General features: G+C 45.7%; 1 protein-coding gene across 3 annotated transcripts in view; it reads right to left on the bottom strand.

The window, feature by feature from the left end:
- XPO6 (exportin 6) overlaps window positions 1–22,014 on the bottom strand; it is a 101,681-nt gene that overhangs the window by 20,035 nt on the left and 59,632 nt on the right. For all 3 annotated transcript variants that reach the window (XM_027609992.2, XM_027609991.2, XM_027609990.2), the window contains 5 exons: window positions 21,467–21,576; window positions 12,926–13,034; window positions 11,128–11,220; window positions 9,877–9,946; window positions 3,446–3,605 (listed from right to left, as the gene is read on the bottom strand). In XM_027609992.2, the coding sequence (XP_027465793.1) occupies window positions 3,446–3,605; window positions 9,877–9,946; window positions 11,128–11,220; window positions 12,926–13,034; window positions 21,467–21,576 (542 nt within the window). The remainder of the gene's footprint in view (window positions 1–3,445; window positions 3,606–9,876; window positions 9,947–11,127; window positions 11,221–12,925; window positions 13,035–21,466; window positions 21,577–22,014) is intronic.

Raw genomic sequence — 22,014 nt, forward strand, 5'->3', positions numbered from 1 at the left:
CTTCAACTTTATCCTAAAGATCAAATCTGAGATGTGCATAAAGATTTATACAAAGATACTAACTAAAGCATGACTTACAGAGCCAAAAAATTTTGAACACAAAATAAATATCTAACAGGTAAACAGAGTATAATATACACCATAAAAGTAGTTAAGATGGAAGTATTTTATGTTGTATATTTTACCACGATGAAAAATTCGAGAAAAAATAAATGTTTCAGATGGCTAGCTATATGATAAAGAAAATATAGAAAGTGGTCACTGCAGAATCTAAGTGATGGGTATATATGGGTGTTCGCTATACAATTTTTCCAACTTTTCTGAAGATTAAAAAATGTTCCTGTTAAAATATTTGAGGGAGGGGGCAGGGCATGAAGTAAAAGTTTTTAGAACAAATTGAAGGGTTTTTAACTTCAAGCACAATCCTTTCAGAAGAAAGTTGCTGAGCCCACTGGCTGCCCAAGGGCTCAATGCATACAAACGAGCCTTCAATCCCAGTAACTGAGAGCCAGCTCCATGGGGAAATGGAAAACGCCTCTTTCGTTATTAGAGACGGACGTTCTTTTCTGGGCAAAGGGAAGAAGCTGGAGGCCCGGCGAAGTGCTATCTGTGCCTGCTCTGTAACGAAGCTCTCTATGGAGCAGGTCTGAGGCGGACGCCAGGGAAGACAGCGGGCGTTCTTCTCCCGCGGTGCCCCAGTGCAGAGCTTCTCAAGCTTCACCAAGCCAAAGAACCCACTGGGGAGCTTGTTACCCTGCCAGCTCCCTGGTCCAGCCCCACAGACTGACCCTGTGCTCGTGAGGAGGAGCCCGGAAATCTGGACCACACTCTGAAAACTGCTCCTCTCTGAAGGGAGCAGAAAGCAGGACTTCCCTAGAAAACCACAAGCTTGAGTCCCAAAGCACGCAGGGTTAGGGAGCAGTCAGAAAATGAGGGCCAAAGAGCCAAGGGCTCTCAAGCGGGAAGTTCTGGAAGGGGCCGGCGTGATGACATAAGCGGTGCACGCACGTGCACCCAGCGTGTAATTCTCTAAACCGCTCTCTGTTGTGTGCCCAGAGTACACTTCAGCGGCGCTTTACCTTTTCATCCTATAAAACCCAGTGTCTGTACCTGCTGAGGAGCAGCTCCATCCCCCCAGCCCCAAGCCTGGCCCCACCACTACCCTTTCTCTCAGGCTCTGACGAGTCTCTGCACCCGCTGTGAGTGGAATCACACCGTGTTCGACTTCACGTCTACAGCAGCCTTTAGTGCTGTGCCACACTAGAAATGGCCTGCTGAACATGTCTTTTACCATTTCTACACTTAGCAGTTTCACTAGTAGGTTTGTTGTGTGTAACCTGTAAGTGAAAAGCCAGCTCATCACACTGGCTATGAAGATCACGTAGCCGTAACAAGGAGCCTTCTCTCACACTTTATTCTAAAGGAAGACAAAATAGCAAAGTATCTTTAAGTACTGGGCCTACAAACCCAAGCAGTGCAGGAAGATGTACACATTAAGGACCTACAAAATACCGATGCAGGGACTCTGAAGTCTGAAAAAATATGGATTTCAGACAGGAAGAAACCATCAGCGGCAAGAGGCCCCGCCAGGAAGGAGAGGAAAAAGGACGCTGGAGGCAGAAGCTCTGCGGTCCGGAAAGAGCACAGCAGGTGCACTCAGGAAACTGCTTACAATCCACGTGTTCCCTCTGGTGAACAGTGTGACCTGAAGCAAGGCACTCACCATCTCTGGCCCACAGTTTGCTCACAGATAACATGACCATCCCGTCCCTCAAAGTAAAGCATGAAATAAAATGTGCAAAACCACTTTTGAAAATTTCCTACTACCACATGCTTTTATTATTATTATTAATCTGGCTTTTAAAAATGTACTTGAAAACTCTTAGTTATCTCTGCTTTTAAGCTAAGAGTAACAGTTAAAAAAAACTCTGGTGTGCAAGTCACTAGGCTTGGGGCTTGGTTTCGCTCAGTGTGTTACCAATGATTTGGCTACTGGGCCAACGGAAGAGTCCGGTGTCCCAACTTCGGGCTGGACCCACATCCACCCAGTTTTGCTCTAATCAATCCACCAGTTACCTTGAAACAATCTGAACCTCCTATCATATTGGAAGCATCTGACTTTTTTTTTAAATTTCTTATTTAAATTCAGTTTAGTTAACATACAGTATATCATTAGTTCCAGGGGTAGAACTAAGTGATTTATCAGTTGCATGTAACACCCAGTGCTCATTACATCAAGTGCCCTCCTTAATGTCCATCAGCCAGTTACCCAATCCTTCTACCCACCTTCCCTCCAGCAACCCTTAGTTTGTTTCCTAGAGTTAAGAGTCTCTTATGGGGGCGCCTGGGTGGCTCAGTCGTTAAGCGTCTGCCTTCAGCTCAGGTCATGATCCCTGGGTCCTGGGATCGAGCCCCGCGTCGGGCTCCCTGCTCGGCGGGAGGCCTGCTTCTCCCTCTCCCACTCTCCCTGCTTGTGTTCCCTCTCTTGCTGTGTCTCTCTCTGTCAAATAAGTAAATAAAATCTTTAAAAAAAAAAAAAAAGAGTCTCTTATGGTTTGCCTCCCTGTTTTCATCTTATTTTTCCTTCCCTTCATTTCTGTTCATCAGTTTTGTTTCTTAAATTCCACATGAGTAAGATCGTACATTGTCTTTCTCTGACTTATTTCACCCAGCATAATACTCTCTAGTTCTATCCACATCGTTGCAAATGGCAAGATTTCATTCTTTTTGATGGCTAATATTCGTGTGTGTGTGTGTGTGTGTGTGTGTGTGTGTGTGTGTGTGTGTGTGTGTGACATCTTCTTTATCCATTCATCTGCCGAGCATCTGACTTTTTAAGCATATGAGTTCCTGAGAAGGGAGCAGGGAGGCCTGGGTAGTGGGAAGTGGTCCGCAACAAATACAGCTATAAACCCGAGGAGGGCCCCAAGGGGAGGGGTAAGGAATGAGGCTGCTGGTGGAGAGGATGGGAACCACTTCTTGGGTCAGCGTTAACTCCTCAGGACCTTAACAGTACTGGAAAAAGTCCCACCTCTGGCATCTGTCTGCCTACTTGGAAGAGGCCGACTGACTTCGTCTGTCCTTCGACTACCAGGCCTTTCCGACTGTCTCTTTACCCTGTGGGAAGAGACATACGACTGACCTCACCTGGTTTCTTCTGAGGCAAGTTCTTTTTGTCTACAGACCCAATCTTCGACGAAGTAACAGCTCACCTGTGTTGTCTGCTACGTGCCAGGTACTGTGCTAAGTGCTTCCTCTCATTAATTCTCACAAAAAGCTACAAGACACGAGGTCCCCTCCATGTTACAGACAACAGACCTGAAGTTCTCAGAGATTACGTGGCTGCTCCGTTTGCACCTTGAGCCTGGCAACATGCCGCCCTCCCACAAGAAGGAACGACTGGGCTCTGAGGGAGGAAGGGTGCCACGGCGGGAATGCTGCCTACCTCTCCACGACTGTGAGGGCATCACTGAACCGCGCCGCAAACACGTCCCCGATGAAGTACTCGGCCAGCCGGCCCACGGCCTGCAGGAGGGAGCTCAGGTCTCTCAGGGAGCAGTGCAATCGCCGGCAGTCATTCTCCGCGGTGATGTTCAACCTGTGTCCTGAAACAGAACACCGCCAACGGTTTCCCACAGGAAGAAGGTGCTGTAGTTACCACTACCGGCAACAGCTCATCCAGGCAAGCCACCGTGAGCAAAACCAACTGCTGAGGGGCACGTGGGTGGTGCAGTCAGTTTAAGCACTGGACTCTTGTTTTCAGCTCAGGTCATGACCTCAGGGTCATGAGCTCAAGCCCCACATCAGGCTCCGCGTTCGGCAGGGAGTCTGCTTGAGATTCTCTTTCTCCCTCTCCCTCTGTTCCTCCCCCCACCACACGTGTGCAAACTCACATGCACACTCTCTCTAAAATAAATCAATCTTAAAACAACAACAACAACAACAAAAACAAGTGTGAAACACAGCAACCCACAGGCTGTTTCCCAGTAACAAGCCGGGACAGCAGGCCCTGTCTCCACCCAAACCTATACCCACAGGCACTCTCGGGCCAGAGTGTGTGAACATGGACGGAGCACCTGATGTGATCCCTCTTGACCCAGAGGTAGTGACACCACCAATTTTACACCCAAGGAAACACACGCAGGGCGGCCCAGTCACTTGCCCAATGTGGGTCATATTTCTGGGGCAGAACTGGTGTCCCAGACTAAGCCTCTACAACTGCAAACCTGCCTGCTTTCTACACATGGCCCTGTCACAGAATGAAATCTCCATGGGCTGACAGGTAGGATTCACCTCTCTTCAAAGAACAGGGTGTGGTCAGCACTCCACGCCCCAGAAGGTCCCAAGTACAGTCTGGAATAAAGGCACAGGGCCTGGATTCAGAAGACACACGTGCCCTGACACCTGCTGACTCTGGGCCTCAGCCAGCCCTTCTGAGTCCCAGGTCCTTATCTTTAAAATGGAAACTAATGCTCCCATCGAATTCACTAGTTTAGGGGCAAAGTTAGAATGCATACAAAACCCTGTAAACTATAAAGCAACATTCAATGCTTGTAATAATGATATATAACAAAGAGCGTGTGATTTTCTAAGGCCTGAAACTTTCTTTTCAACATAACTTCTTCACGCTGAGTGATGAGGATGCAAAGGTGAAGGACAAAAAAGTCTGCAATTCAGCCACCTCCTTGCCCTGTGGACCCCTCTTCACAAAGGTGCACAAAAGAGAGTGAGAACCACTGGGCCGGGAGAGCTCACTCTGTGTCTATAACGTTCTCCACCCTCACCCAGGCAGAGCGAGGGAGACCCCGACCCCTGCCCCTGCCTGCAGCGCACCTGCAATGCCACCAGTCGCGAAATACCAGCCCCCTCCTGCTGCCATCTCAGGAGTTCCCTCTGTTAGGAGACAAGAAGTGGCTAAAGGCAACCCTCCTCCCGCGGCGTTCCCCAAGCATCTTCCTAGAATCCGGACCTAAGCAAACAGCTCCCCTTAAGTAAGGTGCCAAACCTCCTGGGGCTCTCTCCTGGCTCCATGGGAGAACCTGAACCCCCCAGCATCCACTCCAGGGCTCTCGTGACCTCACTGCCTCCTGCCATTCCCATTTCTCACCTGGACCCACGGGGAACCCCCAGGGCCTCAGGTCCCTACCTGGACTGCCCACGGCATCCCTGGCCACGCATGCCTCGCACACTCTTACACAGTCTCCAGACTCACACAAGTCCCCTTCCAGGAGGCCTGCCCTCTGCACTGCCCAACAGAAGGAACGCACTTCCCTCCCTTCCTGCATTCCCCTCCAGGGCACCTCATGCCCATGGCAGATCAACTGAGGATCTACAAGTCTCCTCACGGACTGGGAACTTCCTACCGGGAGGGGCTGTGGCTGGTATCCAGCACGGCGCCAGGTACAGACCAGGTGGCCACAATGAATGACTGAGGTAAACACAACAGAACACAGAGCCAACGAGAGCAGGACCAGAGTCTCGGGTGCTTGAGTTCCTCATATGGCCCCTGGGAATGTTCCCTGGATTATTTAAAGGTGACTATGGACAAGCAACACCTGTGGAGGTGCAAACAGCAAGGCTGAACACCTAAGAAGGTGCTGGGAAGTAGCAAGTTTGATGCCTCAGATCCTTCACTGACTTCCAAGCGATGAAGCTCGGAAGAGAGCCAGTGACAGCCCCCAAGGGTGGACAGCAGTCTGGACGTGTGGGTCACATTCCGGGGAGCAAGAGGACGAAAGGAAGGGGCGACTCCAGGAAGGACCTTTCAGGGACAGAGCCAGTGACAAAGGCCGGCTTTCACCTACCCCCAAATCACCCGTCCCTCCACTCACCACCCTGCGCAGGAAGCAGTGCAATAAACACCGAGCCGGCAGCCCCGCCCAGGCCATGGGGGTGGGCGCCAAGGAGGGCGAGCCAGCTTCCCCTGGCAGAACAAGACCACCCCGCACTGCCAGCCACACGAGCCCACGGACCAGACAGAACCAGGAGGTACTTTTGGTCATGTGGAGAGAATACTGCCTCCCCTCCTCTCGCAGCTAACAAAAGCACCACAAATACGCACCTTCTGAACGTCAAGGATTTTCAGGGTTACAGCTACGTAACTAACTCCCAGCGTAAACTGAGACCCGTTGTTCCTTTGCACACCAACCAAGCTTTCGGGCTGTGGAAATAAAGCCTTAAGAAAACTCTGCCCCGGGCCCGGGTGTGGTGGTAGTATAGGCCGAAAAGAGAGGCGGCCGGTGTTTCTTCCCCAGGGCAGCATGGCCAAGGCTCTGACTGCACCTCCTGCGCACCGTACCTCCACCTTCATGGCCCTCACCCTCACCCATGAGGCTCCACCCTGCCCACTGCTTCTCAACTTATTCACGTACTTAACCCTACAGCTAGGTACCCTTAGGTTTACCTAAGAACTAGATGCTTGAATAGTGTTTAAACATGACAGGAAACATTTTGTGTTTCCCTTTTTAAAACCAAACAAAAATACCACCCTAAATTGGGTTTCCCTTGGAGTACAGTTCCTAACAGTCATTAAGTCATCCCGAGCAGGGCCCCCCCACCCCGCCGCCCATGCCCCTGAATCCACACAAATACACCTGAGGCAGGGCCTCCTCCCAGCACTGACCCTTCGGCCTCTTCCCCATGCCTCTCCAAGGAGTGTTCCATCTTTAAACAATGAGGGAAAAAGTGCCCCCCCCCAATTCCTTATGATCATCCCTGGTCCCACCCCCTGAGGGGAGAACACAAAACAAGCCTAAGCCTGCTGACACACAGCAGTCTTGGGGAGAGGCGAAGAAGCTTCTCCTCTCGGCTGAAATACACCCTGGGTCCCTTCACTCCCCATGTCACCCTCCTGCTGAGAGTCCTTGCCATCCTGATTGCTCCCCTCTAACCCGCCCGAATTTGTCAAACAAAGAGCAGTACTTAGACTAAAAAACAGCTTGGGACTGCTGTGACTTTAAACTATTAGTGTGAACCATAAGAAATTGCAGATATTGGACCATTTCCGACCAACCAAAACTGCAATTCCATATAATTCAACTGAATACACATGTGCCATGTTAAGATTCACATTAGTGCAAACTGCTGCTTCTTTCCTTCCCACTCTGTCTGCAAGGCAGGAAGGAGCCCAAATCAAAGTCACCGCCCCCACCCCCAGACCTAGAACCCTCGTACCACCAGCAGCACAAAATGCGGCAAGCAGCCACCTCAACTCGAGAGGCAGGCCTGAGTTCCCCCCGAGAAAGCCACTGAGCAAACCACCCACATCTTCTTTGGCCAAGGCTTGGATGTCCCCCTAATAGCAAAGAACATCTGCGAAGGGGAACCCTCCAAAGGGAATTACTGCTGAGAGGTTTTCGAGAGAGAAAAGACCATGGCCACACTGAAGTCCTCTCGCCCATAAAGCAAGTCACCCTGAGGCTGTCGAGATGCACTCTTGACCACGTCCAAAGGACAGCTGCCTGCAAGTCCCATCTTCACGTTAGCCAGAACTCCACCTTCTCTTTGTTGGGGGCCTAGGGAGGCAGAGGTGTCAGATCGACATTTGAGGAATTCCACTCTGAGAGAACGAGTAGGTCGTAAATAAACCCCAGCAGAACAAAGAATCTAAGAGACGCACAACCAAAGACAGGCTTTCTCAACCCACAAATGGTGGAGGAGCAAAAAGGGGAGCAAAGGGGGACGTCCCAGGGCTAAGAGAGAGGCACCCAGCCACTGAGGCACTGCAGCAACAACACGTCTCGCCTTGGACCTAATCACAGAAGGGGAGGCAGAAGGCCAACAACAGTCGACAGGAAGACTCCCATCGGCACAGGCTCCAGAGGGGACAGCAGTAAAGGCTGGTGAGAGGTGGTGCACACGAGTGGCGGGGCCACCCTGTCAGAGGAAGACACCCCGGTTTCTGTTAAGAGGCAGCAAGGCTGCTGACCCAGCACAGAGGTTACCGGAGAGGGTGAATGGCCATGGGAACCAGGGAACAAAATGTATTCAGAGTTTCCATTTGTTTTAAAGGCCTTGCATTGGAAACTTGGCTTCGGAGCCACCAAGGGATGGGGGAATGCTTCATCATGGATAAGAGAGCTTGTTTTAAAACGGGAAGTATTTCTTTGGCCTGAGAGGTTTTGCCCCTGGAGTATGCACCAAGGATCAGTGCTAGGGATGCGATTTAAAAACAATCTGGAAAAGCCAAGCACACTGTGAAATTGTCAGCAAATGGCTTTCAATGAGAACAGGTACATGATATTTCATGTAGGGAAAAATAAAACAGATTATCCTTCTCGGATTATGTCTCAGAAAAAGGACTTAAAAATCACTCAGATTTTCACCCAAAGACAGACTCAGTGTAACATCAAGAAGGCAGCAACAACCCCGAAAAGGAACATGGGGTCGATGCAGGGAAGTGAGGGGGAGGGAGTGCCTGCTCAACTTTTTTAAAGATCAAGAATAATGTCTTGAGGATGCCGAGTAACATTCTAATTTGATGAGTGGCCCTGAGGGAGAGACCACCAGGGCACAATTTTTCCCCAAGAATGGCTGCTAGAAACATCAGTCACACTGGTACACAAACGACTCTCATTAATGGTGACAGCGTATTTTACAGGCACATGTTTGCTTTGAAAAGTGGTCTTTTTCAAGTTCTTTGTAAGTTGTTCTTAGCCTATCTACAAACTTTGGGGCATGCCAAGTCCCATCAACCTCCTGGGGCCCAGCGGATTATTTAGAAGCTAAGAGAGTCATGGAAACAAACCGTCACAGGCCACTAAGAAGGGCAGCCTCAGAAAGAGCCTCTCGTGGAGGCTCTGCCATGAATAACAAGCTCGTGCAGGAGATGGTCTCTACCCCGGGCAGTTCTGTGCCAGGCTGAGACAAGAGTTACACAACAGAGGGACTGCAGGCCAGGCCAGGCACAATGCCCAAAGGGGAAAGACTGTGAAGAAGAGCAGAGTGAAACGACCACCAGAGATGAGAGGGACTGGGGGGCGAGGGTGAACACAGGTGCGTCTGCAAGCGCAATGGTAAGTTTCTGGCGTTTTTAGCTAGCAAAATGGACGTCAGATTTGATTTAATTCAACTTCTTAATCATCCCCTGTGATATCATATTGGGACAAATAAACATCTCTGGACATCAATTTCCCCTTCCGTGAAACAGGTGCAACTGGTATTAGTCCTCCCAACTCCAGGACAGGTGAGACAGTTAAGGAGCAAGTAGGCAAATACTACAGTTGCCGAGCACGTAATGCGCATTCGACAAACAGAAGCTATTATTGTTATCAACAAAATAACCCCAAAATGCCAAGCCGAAACCCCAAGCAGGCAAAGCCTACAAAGGACCGCCCAGCTGCGGCCAGGCCGCCCACGGGCCATCGACAAAAGGAAAACTAACGATCACTAGCTGTCAGCGTGCTCCACACGAGTCCACCTGCACCAGAGCCGCTCCTGTGTCCTGCTTCCAAACAACCAGGCAACAAAGAGCACATGGCAGGGAAGCCCAAGGCCATTTCTCCCTAGCATACTTGCTAGTCTAAAAGACCTAAGGAAATACTCCAAGTGCTGGGGGTTTTGTGAAAGTCCTCCCTCTTTGATTCAAATTAGCTGCCCCTCTCTCTACCTCTGTCTCTGTCTCTGTCTCTGTCTCTCTCTCTCACTGAAACAGCTCTTCGGAACGCACTGTCAGAGTCTCATCTTTTACCTCCCCCACAGCTCCTTTTTATCATGATTCTTTAGGAAAGTTTTCCCTGTGTAGACGTGGGGAGAGATAGAGCCATGGGAAGGTGGCAGTGGAGAAATCATGTTCCGACAGCAAAGATGGCAATAATTAAATATCAGCCCGATATTTTTCTTAATGTTGATTAAATTAGAAAATAAAAACCAGTTTACCTGACCCTGAAGTAACTATAAACTGCTGTAACCCCAGATAAACTTCTAAATTGTCCTGAAGAACTGGGAACTGAAAACAAAGAAACAAAGATTAAAAAATAAATAAATAAATGCAAATTTTAACAGCATTTTAACATTAAAACATTATTAAGTATCTATGGGGGGCGGGCATCAGATAAAAGAAACTTTTCTCTGGGAACCTTTACAGGCAGCTAAGCAGAAGCGTCTCGATTCAGTGCCCTGCCCTCAGCAATTTCTCCAATTCACACCACCAATTAACGTTTGGAATAAGAAAGAAAACAACATTATCAGTTCGATACTCTTTTTCTAAATAAAGCAGTGGATGCTGGGTAGGACTATAATGACTGTCATGTTCCTAAAAGAGGGGACATCAAACCCCAAATGATCTATACGTTCTAGGGGTCGGAGACAGGGCCTATCTCCCTACAATTCCAAGGGAAACTCTATAGTCTGGAAAGAACTACCAGATATGCCTTATTAAAAGTGCATAGCAAAGTGAAAAGACAGGCCAAATTTTTTGGAAGTCAGATTCCTTTACTCATTTAGCAGACAGGACCTTCATAACCAAAGCTGTATCTTTTCTCTCTAAAGCTGCTCACTCACCATGAAGATATAGATTAGACTTTAATGTGACAGGTCCCTAGGAAAGGCAGCTGGCAAAACACAACAGCACTTTCTACAAGAGAACACAAGCCCCCGAAATCATCGGGCCCTTGAAGAAGAGCTAGGCTTAATGAAACCTCCTCAAATAACAAGCACCACTTAGTGAATGAAAGCAGTCCTTATGCCTAAGATTCTAGCACATAAATATAGGCAGAGTGCTAGCAATGAGCTTTACAAAGGCTCGCTTTCCAGCAGTGTAATCTTTATAAGTAAGTCCTCTACGTGGCCTGGCCATTTTTGAGCTACTGATGCAGGCATGGAGGAAGGCATTAGAAAAATTCATATTACATCCAAGAATTCAGGAAAGAAAAACAGCACTTCCAGAAGTTGATTTAAAATATTCGGGGGAAATGTTAACATTTGTTAAACTTGAGGGTTGGTTATAGTAATTATTATTCTCTTTAAAAATAAATAAATTAAATTAAATATATATATATATGTACATATATACACATGCACACATATACATATTTTTTTTAAATATCGGTGAGCAAAGACGCTTACTACCCATGCTACATGTGCAGGGAAAACACTAGGCTCTTCATTCCCCTCCAAGAGGTGAGTTACCAGTGTTGAGAAGGCGTGTGTGGGAAGGAGCTCCATCACTTTGGCCACCACCTCCAAGCTCTGGCGCAAGTATCGCTGCCACTCTGTCTGCTGCTGCAGGGGAAACACAGAAGGATCAGCTCTCCCAGAAAGGCAGAGTCTCGACATCTCCCCTGCCCCTTCAACCACAACCTCAAGTCCACTCTTAGAAGATCTTGAAGAAATGTCAAATGATCAAACTGGGTTACTCAGTACTTTAAAAAGATCAACCTAGAGTATTTTTTGATCCAATGAATTAACTTCATAAAAAGTTATTTCCTCAGAAAGCACATGATCCACAGAGAATGACCTACTTTTTCCCCTACGGTCAGAGGAATACAGACTTCAAAAAGTCACCTGTGAAGTGTTCAAGTCCCCTTTATGACATCCTAGCTATAGAAAGTGGCCACTCATTTGTTACCTTCTGAAACAGTCCATGACTACCTTCCTTTCAGTATAATGGACTACATCAGTGCCACTCAAAGTATGGTCCACAGACAAGACAGCACCAGCATCTCCTGCAGGTCGGTAGGTAAATGCAAATTCTGTGGCCCCACCTCCCAAATCAAAGTCTGTTTAACAAGCTCTCCCAGGGATTCTCACCCATGCTCAAATATGAGAAGCACTGTACTAAATCATATGGTTAACAAGAAGTGAAGCTCAAGTTTACCAAGCACACACAATGTACCAGGCATGTAGCCAGTCCTTCCACAAGCGACCCTCATGTAACTGTCAGCACAGGCCAGTCAGACACATCGTTCCCCTTTTGTGACAGGAGGAAATTAAGGCTCAGAGAAACTGAAGGCCCAGACTTCTATCTCCTTCGGGTCCAAGGCCTTTGGGTTCCAAGTACAAGGCTCTTTCTAACCCAAAGATAGCCACCCCTCAAGGTCTTAACCATGCCACTGTCACTGTTATTTTGAAAGCCATACCAGTGACCTGAAAATTCTAAAGTGCATGGTGACTAAGAAAAAGGAACATGGGAATTGTGTCCTTCAACACATCTTCTTTATCCATGATGGGCACACCAGCATCAATAAATTCAAGATTGATTTTAAGATACTGATTTACAACATACACTCAAAAGAGCCTTCCTTTCACTCTAGGCTTGCCAGTTAAGTCATACTTTATTTCCACCTGCATCCAGCCAGCTGTTTGTTTATCGCCCAGAGGGAGCGGAGGTGTGGGTACGAGGCAGAGGAACAAGGGGAGTACAGAGCCCTTACTAAACCTCTTCTCACTGTGCATATGGTTTCTCGCTCCTATCTCTAGTCCTTACAGATAAAAATGCCTGTCAACTTCCTTTTACAATTAACAAACCCACAAAGACGAACAGGAAATACAGGTGACCTTTAAACAATTGGGGTATGAACTGCGCAGGTCCACTTATATGGGATTTTTTTTTCAATAAACAGTACAGTACTGGAAATTTATTTTCTCTTATGATTTTCTTAATAACATTTTCTTTTGTCTAGCTTACTTTATTGTAAGAATAGAGTATATAATACATATTACAAAATATGTGTTAATTGACCATTTGTTGATAAGACTTCCAGTGAAGTTTTGGGGGAGTCAAAAGTTATACTCAGATTTTTGACTGTGCGGGTGGTCAGCGCCTCTGAGCCCTGCACTGTTCAAGGTCAGCTGTAAAGTTCAAATGCACAACTCAAACTGTGAGACTACTGTGGCTCCAGAGCAGAGAGCTTACAGGTTCCCAGTCTCCATCTGGACTCACACCAAAAACGACAACGACTAAGGTCGATTAGAACATGCCACTTACATCGTCATCCAGAGTCTCGTCATCCAGCTCCTCCAACTGGGCCTGGTTATATCTGAACTGGATTCGATTCAACACCTCTGTGAGCAAAAGGACTAGAGCGTCTTCGTACCTACGTGACAGGGAGAAATTCAACATCAGGTGACAGCAGGCTTTTAGCCTTGAAAAGGCCTCCTGAACTATGAGAAAGAACGGCGTCCCTGCTGGATTACCATATACAAGCAGCATGTGAACTAGATTTAGTTTGTGGGTTGACAAGAGCGTGTGCAGGGTGGAATGGGAGCAGGGGTATTTCTTCATTTCATCATGTTCCAGGCACCTTCTTGATGGACCGATGGATCCATCTGGACTGAGGGACTGAAGGATCATTAGATCATTAGATGACGTCCTTCTCTGTCCCTGGCAGCCACTTTTTTTTTTTTTTCTTTTCTAAGTAGGCTCCACACTGGCTCCTCTCACAACCCTGAGATCAAGACCTGAGCTGAGATCAAGAGTCGGACGCTTAACCGACTGAGCCACCTGGGCACCCCACCCCCACCCCTGGCAGCCACTCTCATCTTCAGGTCTACTCTGCCTGATATTAGCATAGCTACCCCAAATCTCTTTTGGTTACTGTCTGCATGGAACAGTTTTACTTTCAACCTATTTGTGTCTCTGAAACTGAAGTGAGTCTCTTACAGACAACATGTAGTTGGATCATGCTTTTCTAATCCATTCTGCCAATCACTGCTTTTTAAACCAGAGAGGTTAATTCTTCACATTTAATGTCATTATTGCTAAGGAAGGACTTCTGCCACTGTGCTACTTCTTTCCTCTAGGTCATGGCTTTCGTTCAGTTCCTCCATGACCGCCTCCTTTTGTGTACAGACATTTCCTAGTGTGCCATTTTCATTCCTTTGTCATTCCTTTCACCACGCATTTGTGAGTCATTTGCTCTATAGTTAGCCCTGGGGATTACAGGTAATTACATATAAATATCAATTTATACTGATTCAGTATATGATTCAATAATTCAATCCTTTTAACATCTGTGAGAGGTAGATGGTATTACTGGTGTTTTTCTGACGAGGCAACCACAGTTAAAAGAAGTTAAATAAACTGCCCAAGGTCACCAAGCTAGGTGATTTGAACCCGGGGTTCCATAACTCAACATCCCATGCTCTCTACGTAAAACACCAATGGTCTTTGAGCCTGCCCTACCCACTCCCCAAAACCTTACCTTCAGTCAGTTTTTAAGAACACTTAAAAACCTAAAGGAATAAATGGAAGAAGCTTGGGGAAACCCTGCCCCTTTGACCTATATCTAAGAACTTCTCAAAGAAAACATTTAAAGCCCCAGGTCTGGATATTTCCCACATGTGATAAGAACCTACTTCAGAAGACACCAAGTTACCTGCAGCAGTTGCACCACAAGGGCCACTAATTTTCAAGAACAAACCAGCTGCCTAAATGTCTGTCTGTCCTGAAGCATTTCTAAGATAGGTTCAGGAACTACTCCCCTTCATAAAGCTGAGCACCCATGCCAGGCCCTCAGCAACGGTCTTTGCCGTCCTCCAGGCTACTGGAGCTGAGAGTGCACAAAGCACCCTTGTCCTCTGCCTGGAGCTTCTGCAGCAGGGGCACCGCAGGAAGATGGAGCGGCAGAAGGGGCACAGAGACACCATTCTTCCTGTGGGCTCACCGTCCTGGCAGTGTTGCCCAGCCAACAATCACCTGGAAGTAATACATGGGTCCACTTTCAGCTTCCCCATGCCTAGACCCGCCTCAGGCTCTCAGAGGTGCCAGCAGCAGCCAGCCCGCATCCCCTCCTCTACACCGTGAGTACCAACTCCACTGGGCCCCTCCTCTGAGCTCCCAGGGCAGCTGGGCACCACCCCCTCCTCAGAGACCTGCGCTCCAGGGGCATGGGGTCCAGCCCTCTGATCTAGACCTTAATAACTCCACCTCTTTCCTTTGTACCCTCAGCCCTAGGGGTGGGGCTGCTTCCTGTAGTTCTCATCTGCTTTATCTCGGTGTTTCCTTCTTGCTCTTCCAATCCTCCAGCGCCAGTTTCACCAATTTCCTACACTGAATTCTTAAAATAATTAAGTCTGGTTTCCATCTTCCTGACAGGACTCTACCTCATAAACCATCTAATCCAATGCAGGCGAGTACTGGGACAAGCTAACCATAGCTAAAAGGTAACCAATGCCAAGATCAAATACAGTCTATCTAGTCTAAGTTACGACCCCTGTAATGAGACTCTGTACAGACAGTCTAAAGACTTCATTTAGCATCCTCCTGAAATGTCATATTGCAGAGTTTGGTGGCCAGAAGAGCTCATTTTTTCACTAAGACAGAAACACTGACCACCCCTCCCCACAGTGTTTGCAAACGATTTAACCTAGGCCAGATGGGCAACTGAGCATGGCCCAGAAACAAATGCTGGCGGCGAAAATCACTAATAAAATAGGCAGCATCTGTGGCAAAAATTGCCAATAGACTCAAAATTCCATTTCAGTAGACTTCAGAGAAAAAGGTAAGATCAAACACTTAAGCCCGGAGCTTGTATTTGCCATTTGCTCAGAGAGAGATTCCTAAAGTTAGTTACAGAAGTTCTATGCTATAAATTGCTATGACGGACCAACACATCTTCACAATTTTGCTAGGAAAGAAAATCCACTTCAGACCAGAGGGCAGAAGAAACATGTCATCTACAAATTGTCTTGCTGAGCTAAAAGGGAATTTAAAGATTTTGTATGTATAGGCTAACCCTAAATTAGACCTAAAACCCTACTGGCAGTCAGCAACTCTGGCTGCAAAAAAAAAGTTTATCTAAGCATAGATAATTAAACCCAATTAGAAACCAGGCTAAAGCACACTTAGGTAGTAATTGCTCCCCCAAAGTATTTGATGAAGGTGGGGAGAGTATATGGGTGTGGCAGACTCTGGTTGCCTACCCAATACCCATTCTTCCTTTCTCCCTCAGTTAGACAACTGGGCACTGAGGTCAACTGGAAGACTACATTTCCCAGCCTCCCTTGCAGATGGCAGTGGTTGAGGACGTATTAAGAAAAGTCATTAGGCAGAGCCTCTGGAAAAGCACCTTTTGTCCAACCTCTCCCCTTCTTATTCCTGGTACCTGAATCGTGGTGTGATGTCTGTAAATGCAGTATCCATCTCTGACCACAAAGTGACTGTGGAGATGGAAGCCATGTCTGAGGCAGGTAAAAGGTTCCAGAAAGAATATGAGTAAACATACAAAGAATGAGGAGGCACTGACCATTTATCAAGGGAAAGACAATCAAGAGAAGCCGACCTAGAGATGACAACAGACTGGAATTACCAAAGACTTTTAAGGCAACTATTACAACCATCTTCCATAAGGTTTTTCAGATAAAAGATGCTAGGGAATGAATTGGGTCCATTCAAAATTCTTATGCTGAAGCCCTAACCCCCATGTAACTATATTTGGAGATAAGGCCTATAAAACAGCCAGTGGTATTTTGTTACGGCAGCCTGAGCTGATTAACACAGCAGGTAAATGATCACGAGAAAGAAACCTGGCACTTCAAGAATGAAGGACAAAAGAAAGAGAACTGCCAAGTGTCTGGGTAAATACCATCTCCCTAGTATTTTCCAGACTATTTCTCTCCTCTTAAGATCTTTAAAATAGGGGCGCCTGGGTGGCTCAGTCGGTTAAGCGTCTGCCTTCGGCTCAGGTCATGATCCCAGGGTCCTGGGATCAAGCCCCGCATCAGGCCCCCTGCTTGGCAGGAAGCCTGCTTCTCCCTCTCCCACTCCCCCTGCTTGTGTTCCCTCTCTCGCTGTGTCTCTGTCAAATAAATAAATAAAATCTTAAAAAAAAATCTTTAAAATATTAATGATGGATGAAAGCAAAATAAAACATTGTCTGATGGGGTTTTCCATGGATACAGATGTAAAATGTGGCAACCTCAATACAAAGAAGGGAGGGAAAAGGATCTATGTGGTGGTAAGGTTTCTACATATACTTGAAGTGGTGAAATGTTAATGTGAAAAGCAAATACACTGTAATACCAGAGCAAGCTCTAAAAATCTCAGAGATATCATCAAACAATAAATACATTGAAAAGGGAAACTAAATTTGTGTGAAACTAACAAAAGAGTCTCAAAATAAATGAAGCAAAAATGATAGGGCTGAAAGGAGACCCACAAATATACACAAAGAGCTCGCCTCTGTCCCACGGACAGAACATGACAGAGGACACACAGAATGCCACCGCCAACCTGACCTAACCGATATCTATAGAACACCCCATCCAACAACAGCAGAACAATCACCAAGAAGACTAAGTCATAAAACAAACCTCAGCAAATTGAAAAGAACTGAAATCACACAAACTATGTTTGCAGATCACAGTAACTAGAAAATAGTCACAACAAGATAGGTGGGAAATCTCCAAATATTTGGAAGTTAAAAAACAAAGAGAAATTAGAAAATCTCTTCAGCAAATAGGAAAAGAGAACATAGGACAATCTGATAGACACAGCTAAAGCAGTACTCAGAGGGAAATTTGTAGCATTACATGCTTAAACATGCAATGGAGATAAACCTGTAGACCTGTGTGGCTCGAGCCACAAATGTGATTCCAAGGCACCCTAAGGGCTGGGTTAAATAAAAATGTACATGGAAGCAACTACATAGTAGGTGTTCAGTAGACAAACAATGAGTGAAAAGTACAAATGAACAAAAAAAATGAATAAATGCACAGGCAAGAAAAAGACAAAAGTCCAAGTCAGGCAACTACAAAGGACTGGAGCAGGACCCTAGACCGCTTTCTCAACTCAATGAAATAACTGAGACCCCAATCACTTGATCTCTAAGTCCATCAACAGCATGAATTTCTCCTCACAGGACCTAGAAAACTACTAGAGCCCTGACACAAACCTAGTTATCACCTTTTATTAACTGTATCAAAATGCCACGTGCCACAAAGGCACTTCCTTTTTGTTAAGCAGAAAAACCCAACCGGAAAAGAAAGGGGAGCAGGTTTTCTCACGCTCACCCACATTTGTTTACAGTCCAACCCAGCGTCACTCAGAATCCCTGGCTGGTTTGTGGCCAGTACTTGCCAGTACTCTCACAACAAAGGGGCTCACAGGACATGACTCAATAACTTTAGGTTGCTTAACTCCCTTCAGGTTTCCTCATCTTCCTGTAAAAATAAGTTTCTACAGAGGTGGCTGCTTTCACAGTGACAAGCACAAAGAGAAGGGAGTGAGGGAGAGAGAACAGAAGAGAATCAGTACTTATTCACTACTGTCAGCCAAGGTACTGAACACGCACTGGTTCACTTCCTTTTCTCAACAGCTTGTGAGTAGACCCAACCCTCCCCAGAGTACAGCAGAGGAAAAGGAGACTGAACTTCAGGTCTTCCCAAACCACCACCTGAAAATGGCCAATCTGGACAACGAAACTCCAGCAGCAGCTTTGCTCAGCTGGCTACGTTACAGAACACATTCCTTTGACAGTGGGACGCAAGTCCCCACCAGCTCTGATCAAGAAACACTTGAGCATTCTCACTGAGTAAGGAACATGCAGAGCTCCAATTTCCAAGCTCCTAGGTCCAAAAATAAATCCATGCACATTTGTGCTTCTAAATTTATAGCCTACAATGCCTACACCACTTTGTTGTGATGAATGATGCAAAACCTGTAAACCACAAGGGACAGGAACTGAGTGCTGTCTCTGTAACTTAACCACACCTACGTTTCCCATTTAAGACACCAAGAAAACATTCTTGACTAGTTCCTGCAAGATCAGTTGCTTCTGAAATTCTGGCTCAAGCCACCAATGTGATTCCAAAAGCACCTCAACTTCTTTCAGATGAATTTTATCAGCTGAAAAACATTTGATCACATTTATGTGCTTTATTAAAATGAGTGGGTCATTACCAGTAGCCAGAGCTCTTTATCAGCCCTTCTGCAAAACAGCACATGTCTGACACACCAGGGTCTCTTAGAACCTAGAACAGTGGTCACCACATTTTAAAAACTTTTATTTAAGGACGTGAGCGCACACCTGCATAAACATACAGTGTAAGAGGTGACAGGAAAAACAGAGACATTAAAATTCAACTATTTTCTTTGTGCCCCTCAGGGGACTACCTTATACACCTTCTTTGTAGCCTGCGACCCTAGACCACTAGGCAGTGTCTGATCAACAAACAGTTCCCCAGGTGATGGTCACTATTCAATGACAAAAAAAAAAAAAAAACATAGACCAGCTTTGAAGGTTTAGGGTTTGTTTGTTTTTTCAAGGGCATAAAAGCATTCTAACTGTATGTTTTTTTTTTTAAAAAGTCATAAAAAATTAGAAAGCTTCAGGGCGCCTGGGTGGCTCAGTCATTAAGCATCTGCCTTCGGCTTGGGTCATGATCCCAGGGTACTGGGATCGAGCCCCGCATCGGGCTCCCTGCTCGGCAGGAAGCCTCTTCTCCCTCTCCCACCGTAACCCCCCCGCCCCGCTTGTGTTCCCTCTCTGTCAAATAATAAATAAAATTTAAAAAAAAAAAAATTAGAAAGCCTCGTTTAGGATGATGATCAAATGATCAATGAGAAAAATTCCTAGTGTTTAAAGCGGTCACAGCCACCACGCCAAACAACTGTGACAGGCGGGTCAACACGTACAGGTGGAGGGCCCTATCACTTAACTACACGGTCATGGGCACGGTCAAAGGGCAGCAATGTCTCCTGTTACTTATTATCACAGTTGTGGTCATCACTGTGACCAATGACTGAGGGCCAAAAACAGGCTAACTACTCAGGCACTTTATACACATGATTTCCTTGAATCCTAACCATCCTGCAAGAGATGTCAGTATGCGCATTTTGCAACAGGAAATGTAATCAGCATATAACTTGACCAAAAGTAACACTGTTCCCATGAAGCAGAAAAGGAATTTAAATTCTATACCACCGTTCTTTCTGTTGGTACAATAATATGCACAAGTGTATATTTAATACTAATAATCTGCCAGCACATATTTTCTCAATGAAACCAGATTCTCCATACCTAAAACACATTTGTACTGTGCTTTAAAAAGCATTTACATATTAATCATTTCCTCAGTTTATTCTTCCAATAAACCTGAGAGATGTGAAAGAATATCTACCACTAAATATAGCAAAATCAGGCACAGTTCCAGAACCAAAGAATACAACTGTTCAGCATACAAAATAGAGAATAAGGCGGAAATACCTTTTCTTTGAAGAAGCTCATTCAAAAACACAATTACTTATAGTTGGCAAATTCACCAAAAACAGGATCTACGGTTGTGTAATGAAGTTTCAGTTACACGAATATACTACCCATAAAGCACATCTGACCTGACACCATAGCAACATGGAAGCTATTTTGCAATCACAAAAATAATGTTTTGGGAACAAAAGTGCAAATGTTTCAACTTGGAATGTAAATATTCCGTTTCAAATTTGAAAAACTCATAAAACCTCAGGAATACAAAGGGTTTGAGAAGGTCAGTCCACCCTCTTCCCAGGTGGGGATTCGCCTCACCACCTCCATTTGGCACATTTCTGGGGAAGGGGTGTTCACTATCTCCACCACCAACCACTGATGCCATTTACTGAGCAAGCATTCATAATGTGCCAAGCATTAGCTCATTATTTCATTTCTGAAATAACTATAGTGTACAGGAAATATACTTTCTGCCTATAAGAAAAATGACCTTGAGAAACACACGGGGGAAAAAACATTTCCCCATTTACTGTTTTTTAAAAATACAATAAAAAGGGGACGCCTGGGTGGCTCAGTCATTAAGCGTCTGCCTTCGGCTCAGGTCACGGTCCCAGGGTCCTGGGATCGAGCCCCACATTGGGCTCCCTGCTCAGCGGGAAGCCTGCTTCTCCCTCTCCCACTCCCCCTGCTTGTGTTCTTGCTCTCGCTATCTCTCTCTCTGTCAAATAAATAAAATCTTAAAAAAAAAAAAAATACAATAAAAAGTACACAAGTAATTTTTGCTGGACTATGGGATTATGGATAACTTTTCTTTATATTTTTCTATCTTTTCCTAGTTTTTAAAATACTTATTTTCCACAAGCCTTTATTACTTTGTTTAGGAAATTTTCAAACACATACAAAAAGACCACAAATATAACGAACCCCAAGTTAGCATCAATAAAGGTCAACATCAATTATCAACACATGGCCATTTCCCTCTATCCCCAGTGCATTACTTTAAAGCAAATCCCAGATGTCATATCACTTCATCCAATACTTCAGTTTTTCATCTCTAAAATAAGGGCCACTTAAAAACAAACCCATGAAAACATTGTCACACCTAAAACATTAACAATACAAATTACTTTTTTAATCAGAAAAAAATGTTTTAAGAAAACAAGAATACGAAAAAAGAATACGAAAATGTGTAATGACATAACTACCTAACCAGTTTACGTGACCCAGTCTCACTGAAGAGGTCTGGCTGCATGGCTATCCCTTTGGGCCACAAGAAAAACTGGCAAAACTGTCTATTTCTAGTTATCAATGTTTCTGGGGTTTACCTGTTGAGAACTGCTTCCTTGTCTCCCAGACGGCTTTTAATTTTACTTGTCAGATAGTCCAAAAAGAGCGTCCAGATATCCAAACAAGAGAAGTAACCTTCATGAGTAGGCTATGATGCAAAAGAAATCCAGACAATGAAATTACTTAATGCGACTCCTCCTTAGAAACATACCCACCAGTGTTGATTTCCACCAGAATGGTGCAACCAAAAGCCTAGATTCCCTCCGCTTCCTGGTAACCACAACTGGTATCTTTTAGATGGTCTTCACGACTGGGCCCTGGTGATCCTAACAAGACAAGAGTGCCGCGAACACATCATTAGGGAGATACTATGCAGGACAAACTGAATTACAAAATAAGCCGAGCAGATGCCAATCTTTAAATCTAAGATTGATTGGGGGGGGGGGGGGGCCCTCACAGATCATCCAATTCAAATCTGTTTTAGAGAAAAAGAAACTGAGATCCAGAGACATGATTTATTCAAGGTCAGGGGTAGGAGCAGGTCCCTTTACCCCCAGCCAATGCTCTTTCCACTACACACCCTTAC

The sequence above is a fragment of the Zalophus californianus genome, chromosome 10, assembly GCF_009762305.2.
Source record: "Zalophus californianus isolate mZalCal1 chromosome 10, mZalCal1.pri.v2, whole genome shotgun sequence".
NCBI classification, from domain to species: Eukaryota; Metazoa; Chordata; class Mammalia; order Carnivora; family Otariidae; genus Zalophus; species Zalophus californianus.